General features: G+C 41.7%; 1 protein-coding gene across 1 annotated transcript; it reads left to right on the top strand.

Moving 5' to 3' along the window:
* The first annotated feature begins 7 nt into the window (after positions 1–7).
* Positions 8–7591, top strand: LOC134861596 (meiotic recombination protein REC8 homolog). Its single transcript, XM_063878909.1, has 13 exons — positions 8–234; positions 1190–1258; positions 1344–1486; positions 2551–2626; positions 2717–2837; positions 2940–3000; positions 5399–5466; positions 5565–5643; positions 5733–5808; positions 5888–6062; positions 6341–6530; positions 6909–7105; positions 7218–7591. Exons 1-13 carry the CDS (start codon positions 179–181, stop codon positions 7332–7334), a joined length of 1428 nt encoding a protein of 475 aa, XP_063734979.1. The 5' UTR covers positions 8–178; the 3' UTR covers positions 7335–7591.

The raw sequence follows: 7591 nt of genomic DNA, 5'->3' as shown, positions 1-7591 counted from the left end.
ATACCAAACTTTATTTTGATTACTCACAGTGGGACTGACCAATCAGCTTCATTCCAATAAATAAATAACCCGACAACAGTCATCTGCTATCCCACAGTATAGTGACCCCTGCTCTGGTGTAGATATTATAGCTGCAATTTAACAGCTATAACATCTATTTTCCGAAAGTGTTTCTAAAATGTTTTACTACCCCACCGTCTTGAAGCGTCATTCAGGATGTTTCTCTACAATCTGGTGAGTAGAACATGTTTCCCACTATTTTCAAGTCGATGTATAATTTAGCTAGTGGAGGTTGCTCTTCTCAACGGGGTATCAACTACATTATTGACCTGTTTTTTTGGAAGCTTGTGTAAAAATACATGTGACGGGGAATAATCTTTTAGATATACTTCACGGTTCTGATCATTCTAAATGCCTCCTTCAAACAACCTAAATATAAAATGTAGGTTAAGAATTAAATTGAAGAGTTTGACCCAATCTTTCTTTTATGTTTGTAAGTAGGAACATAGTCAAACAGAAAACTGAGTGTTTTCCGTTTTATTCAATATTGGGTTCTTTGTTGTTGGAGTCGGTTTGATCTCTAGTGAAGGGTTTTAATAAATCATTGATTACATTTTATGAACATCTGTCGCGTTACCTCTTTTTTTGTACAGATTAAACAAATTATATATTAATTAGTGAATGTGTGGTGAATTTGTTCAAAGCCAGGTTAGAGGTGTCCCCCTGTTTTCAGTCATTATGCTATGTTAAGCTAACAGTGCAGGGTTCTCTCCTTTTATTTATTATTTATTGTATAACATTTAAAAACCTGAATGCCTGATCCTCCATCTTCTGAAATAAAATGTTTTGGGAACAACTGCAAATGTAGTATGAAATAAAGCCCCCAGTGCAGGTGCATTGGCGGCAAACTTCACATTTGCCTGGCAACAGAGACACTGACACTCAAACAACAGGTGTGAGCCTTTGAAGTGACTATTTACAAAAGACAATAGCTTTAAAGATGAAGGTCAAATGTTATGTTATCAAAAACGGATTAAAAAATGCATCCAAGCTTATTGATACAAATATAACACCCTCCTCTCATTTTCTGGGATTCAACTATTAAATGTAGTAACTCTGTAGTACACTAGTAAAGTGTATAAATTATAGCAAAACAAATGCACTACTAAGAAATGTGTGTTGATTTCAGGCTGGTTGCCACAAAAGGAATCAAAGTTCCTCGTCGGGACTTCCTGAAAGTCAACGTCATAAGCACCTGGTAAATATATTTGATTCATCGTCACCTCTTCATAATTCGATGAACTGTGAGTCTGTGCAGTTCCAATAAAGCTAATGCCCTACAGCGAGGACATCATGAACTACGTGCTGGTGCGAATCCCCCCCCCTCAGCCCGGCCTGCCTCGACCTCGCTTCTCCCTCTACCTCTCCTCCCAGCTCCAGTACGGCGTCATCCTCGTATACCACCGTCAGTGTGCTCTTCTGCTGGGTGAGTTATCAACAGACAGTCGCTGTCATAGGCGCCGATACCGTGGGTGCTTCGGGGCCCGAGCACCCACGGAGATTGCCGAGCACCCACGGAGATTTAACCGCACACACGGAGATTGTCGAGGGTCGGGCTTTAAACTTTTTAGAGCACCCACCGGCAGAAACATAAATCGGCGCCTATGGTCGCTGTCCTCACCAAAAAAAACCAGCCAAAACCAAAATATGGCGGATAATGACAGGGTGGACATTTTTGGCTAATGTTAGCATTTAATGAGCACAAGGTGGACCTTCAGTTAGCCACATGATTCAGTTAGCAAGGTGACTGTACTGATTTACAAATATATTTCTAGTTTCTGAAAGGTTTTTATATTAACTGATATTTCACTATGACTGACTGGACATGTTAAGCTTGACAACGTCCGACTACACACATAATAAGATGAAAATTATGAAATATAAGTGTAAATATTACTCTGCTACTACCCACTGTTTCAGCCTCCAATGAAGAAAGACAACATGATGGTAGAAATGTCACTGAAGACATCAGGGGGTTACTTAAAGGGGCTGTTATCCCATAATGACAGGGTGGACAGCAATTTCAGGGAAACATGCAAAATGTTCAATATGATTATGAAGATAGAATATACATGATCAACATCACTCGTTTTATCAAATAACTTGTTGTGGACAATAAAACTATCTTTTTTTTCAAATTTAGTCTCATTTAACACACTGTAGTTAGCAGAGCAGTGTGTGGGACATGCCAAAATCACATACATCCAATGAAAAAAATGGTATAAAATGAAGGAAACTCATTTTAAGAGACTTATCATTGACCTGATATGTGTGTAAATGTTTGGCCAGACCTCAGAGTTTCATTATTCTGCTACATTTTCATGATGACTGAGTGATTCTGATGAGGACACCAAAGGCACTTCATAGTGATATTGACTCATTTAACACAATTTATCTTGCCTCAATTGTTCAGTGTCTATGAGATCAAAGCACATATCATCATTTCATTCATCATAAACAGTTTTTGACTATGAAATGATGTTCTTACAGTTGAGCTTCAGTCTGTTGTGGGGAAGCTGGTGAAACAGAGGTCCTCCCAGAAAAATGATATGGATGAGCCCATCAGGTGAGAAAAGGTACTTTTAGTTTTAAGTCTGCACTAACAAACTAAAACTAAAAACTGTTTCCTGCTTCTGGACTTCCTGTCTTCTTCCAGACATGCGGTGGACTTCCCCGATGTCCTGAGTCTCATGGAGGAAACCGAAGCAGCGCTTGACCCGTTATTCGGAGTGATGTTCATGGGAGAAGCCATGCCCAGTCCAAACACACTGTTACAGGTACCGGAATAAGACATTTTTGTTGAAGGTAACGTTGGAAATCATCTAAATATTTGTGTGACTGAAATAAGGGTACTGTGTGTATTGTGTTGTATTTCTCAGATGGGTCAAGAGTATCAGAGTGAACTGTCTCCGGAGCTTCCAGCTGCTGAACAACTGAGCAGTAAGATGACTCAATGTGCTGTAGTGACATTAAAAGAAACATGTCTTCCAGACATTTTGTCTTTCAGCGGAAAATAAAATATGTTCTGTAGAAAATAACTTCTAAAGTAATGTACAGTGGGGCAAAAAAGTATTTAGTCAGCCACCAATTGTGCAAGTTCTCCCATTTAAAAAGATGAGAGAGGCCTGTAATTTTCATCATAGGTACACTTCAACTATGAGAGACAGAATGAGAAAAGAAAATCCAGGAAATCACATTGTAGGATTTTTAATGAATTAATTGGTAAATCCCTCTGTAAAATAAGTATTTGGTCACCTACAAACAAGCAAGATTTCTGGCTCTCACAGACCTGTAACTTCTTCTTTAAGAGGCTCCTCTGTCCTCCACTCGTTACCTGTATTAATGGCACCTTTTTGAACTCGTTATCAGTATAAAAGACACCTGTCCACAACCTCAAACAGTCGTACTCCAAACTCCACTATGGCCAAGACCAAAGAGCTGTCAAAGGAGACCAGAGACAAAATTGTAGACCTGCACCAGGCTGGGAAAACTGAATCTGCAATAGGTAAGCAGCTTGGTGTGAAGAAATCAACTGTGGGAGCAATTATTAGAAAATGGAAGACATACAAGACCACTGCTAATCTCCCTCGATCTGGGGCTCCACGCAAGATCTCACCCCGTGGGGTCAAAGTTATCACAAGAACGGTGAGCAAAAATCCCAGAACCACACGGGGGGACCTAGTGAATGACCTGCAGAGAGCTGGGACCAAAGTAAGAGAGGCTACCATCAGTAACACACTACGCCGCCAGGGACTTCAATCCTGCAGTTCCAGACGTGTCCCCCTGCTTAAGCAAGTACATGTCCAGGCCCGTCTGAAGTTTGCTAGAGGGCATTTGGATGATCCAGAAGAGGATTGGGAGAATGTCATATGGTCAGATGAAACCAAAATAGAACTTTTTGGTAAAAACTCAACTCGTCGTGTTTGGAGGAGAAAGAATGCAGAGTTGCATCCAAAGAAAACCATACCTACTGTGAAGCATGGGGGTGGAAACATCATGCTTTGGGGCTGTTTTTCTGCAAAGGGACCAGGACAACTCATCCGTGTAAAGGAAAGAATGAATGGGGCCATGTATCGTGAGATTTTGAGTGAAAACCTCCTTCCATCAGCAAGGGCACTGAAGATGAAGCGTGGCTGGGTCTTTCAGCATGACCATGATCCCAAACACACCGCCAGGGCAACGAAGGAGTGGCTTCGTAAGAAGCATTTCAAGGTCCTGGAGTGGCCTAGCCAGTCTCCAGATCTCAACCCCATAGAAAATCTTTGGAGGGAGTAGAAAGTCTGTGTTGCCCAGCGACAGCCCCAAAACATCACTGCTTTAGAGGAGATCTGCATGGAGGAATGGGCCAAAATACCAGCAACAGTGTGTGAAAACCTTGTGAAGACTTACAGAAAACGTTTGACCTCTGTCATTGCCAACAAAGGGTATATAACAAAGTATTGAGATGAACTTTTGTTATTGACCAAATACTTATTTTCCACAATCATTTGAAAATAAATTCATTAAAAATCCTACAATGTGATTTTCTGGATTTTTTTTCTCATGTTGTCTCTCATAGTTGAGGTGTACCTATGATAAAAATTACAGGCCTCTCTCATCTTTTTAAATGGGAGAACTTGCACAATTGGTGGCTGACTAAATACTTTTTTGCCCCACTGTATGTACCAGAGAAACTCATAAATGTGATATCATTCCTAAAATAATAGAGAAATATTACTTAATGAGGTGTATTTTGAGCTGATAGAATAATATAAGGATAAGAGACACTATAAATAAGAAAAAGCTAAATGTACATCAAACTTAACTTTCCATAGCACTCGACCAATTTCAGTTAAGAATACATAGCTGTATCAATTAAACAAGAACAGATTAGAAACTAAAAGAAAGACATTAACCAACATGTATCCAAGGCATCATTAAGCTAAACATGTTTGATATGCTACACCAGGAGAAAACACAAGGCCTGTACTGAGTATAATCAGTGTTCATTAAATGTCAGCTTAACAGAAAGAGATACAAAGCACTGTACAGTATGTCAGATTGTAAATACCAACAGGTCACAGGAAGAGACAGAGTTGAGATTGTGATAAAAAGGCAGAAATCCAGAGCAGCAGGCACAGAGAGACACTGTGGGTCACATCAGAGCCGTCTGCCAACAACAACAACAACATCCTCCACATTAGCACGGCCGATCCCACGGGCCAGAAAATGTTGTATAGCCACATTTGCATAAGAGAGCACTTTAATTGCAGCTTGATAAGTTGCATCCTCTCCTGCTGGTTTGAGTGGTTGTGAAAAAATGTTGTTTTTTAATAAATGTCAATCATATTTTCCCCAGCCATAACTGCATCTCCAGAAACCATCACCCTGAGAGAGACGGAGCCTCCCGCTTTCCCTCACACAGAGGTTACTGAAGCCTAGTTGAATACATTACATACACTCTTTAGCTTTCTGTCTGGTATCCACCTACATCTATTTCTTCTTGTTGTTTTACTGAACGGTAGTTTGAAGGCGAGGAGCTGGTTGTTCAGCACCCAGATACGATTGACATCCTCATGGCCGAGATAGGTTACTTTCCAGAAGGTGTGTTGCAAAACTAGGAGCTCCTTTTCCATTGAGAGAAGAGTGACAATAAGATAGTTATGGTTTTTCTTTCTTTACCTTTTTTTAAGGTGAGGATTTAGATATATTTAGAGAAGAAGACCTGGAGAGAAAGACAACAAGAGATCTCACAGCTTCCACAATTGAGTAAAGTATCCAGATGGAAGCATCAGCAGAAACACACTGAGCCACACAATCACACTGACTGTGCTTCTCCGTGGGTCAGGTTTCAGCCCACCACTCTCTTCACTGAGGAGGTCATTCTGCCTCAGGAAGATCCAGGCCTGTCCGTGGAGAAAGACAGAACCCCTTCAGACCTGGCAACCCCCGCCAGTGTGTCCACCCCCCCCTTCCCACCACATGCAGCAGAGAAACACCGAGAACCAACTCTACAGTCAGAGGTGCCAGCTTTTGGGGTTTTGTTTTTGTTCGAACTAATGTGCAAGCACAACCGTGCAGGAAGTGTTTTTAGAACAAACCTCCTCTTATTTTTGTCCGTTTACACAATTTGTTTTTATAACGGTATCCACTGATTCCTGGGATTTAAATTTGTGGAAATTTAAAAAGTTCATCAATGGATTTTTTTTACAACCTGGCAACCTAATGGCTGTTACAAATACAATAAACATCTGGCGGAAAGTTAGGGTTAATTTACTTCCCACATCCCTCCCATGCCCAGGATGTGAGGATGAGGAGGGCGAGGAGGAGGAGGCAGCTTATCTTCATCGACCCCGAGACTCAGATCCCAGAGGATGTCCAGCAGGAGCAGATCGACAACCCTTATATTGAGACCAGACTTCCTGTTATAGCAACGCCGCCTTCTCAGAGGTTGCCCTCTCCTGCTGAGCTCTTCAATAATCCCTGCACACGTCAGTAGCACACCTGTACAAACACAACAACCCTCAAATACAACTCTTATTTCACACCGGTGCTTTAAGCCCTGTTTCTCATAAGCGCTGAACAGCAGCCTTCTTCCTGTGTGACACTGTACATTCTTTTGTCATTTTTGGCCTTGAAACAGTTCAGAAGATTTCCTGTATACTGTATTATTACCCAGTGGCACCAATTGTAAAATAGGATTAAATACAGGTTATTCAAAGTCATACTGTTTTCATTGATGGTGATATATATTCAATTGTTATACAAATGTTTTGATACGAAGAGCTTTTTTTTTATGCACATCTGCAACTACTGCTGTTTAAAGTGGATTTCAAAACTTAACCTTGATTTAATTTTCCGCCTCGCAGCCTTACCGGAAGAGTTGCTGTTACTATGGAAACAGGCTGCGACCATCACGCCTCTCTTAGGCTCGGACCTGCAGGTCGGGGAGACACGGCCCGACTCCACCGACTCCGAAAGGGAAAGAGAGCGTGAGATGGCCGAGGCGGCGGCGGCGGCGGCGGCAGCAGTGGAGGAGGGGGGTGCTGCCCTCAGCCCCAAGGAGGTGTGGAAGAATGTTTATTAGTTTGTCTGACTGTGGTGTCAATAACTGTGAAGACTCTCGGTGTAGGGAGAACATGGGGTCATAAGATTAAGTAATGTGTGTGTGAATTCAGGTGCCCCGAGAGGTGGCAGAGCCGGAGATGTACGAAATTTCAGGTAAACATTGTGTAAAAAAACAACAACATCAAAGTGTGGTTTGGATTCAAACCAGAGACCGGGGAGAGTTTTAACTGGGGCTGAAGTGTGTGTCTACAGCAGTTGCTTTTAGCGCAACTTAGTCTGTGTCCTCCCAGGGGTGAGGGTGAGGTCAGAGGTGGGGGATAGGCATGTACCCCTTGTGGTTAAGCGTTAGCGCAAGCCTAGAGCGAACAAATACAAGCCAATATAATATCTTATTTATAATATATAACATTGTGTATGTATTTGTCCAGACCATGATTCACTGGGGCTGGAGAGATCTGACCAAAGGGAGGCGTCTCGAGACATC

Source organism: Eleginops maclovinus, chromosome 3 (genome assembly GCF_036324505.1).
Source record: "Eleginops maclovinus isolate JMC-PN-2008 ecotype Puerto Natales chromosome 3, JC_Emac_rtc_rv5, whole genome shotgun sequence".
NCBI lineage: Eukaryota > Metazoa > Chordata > Actinopteri > Perciformes > Eleginopidae > Eleginops > Eleginops maclovinus.
This window is presented reverse-complemented; position numbering and strand designations above follow the sequence as displayed.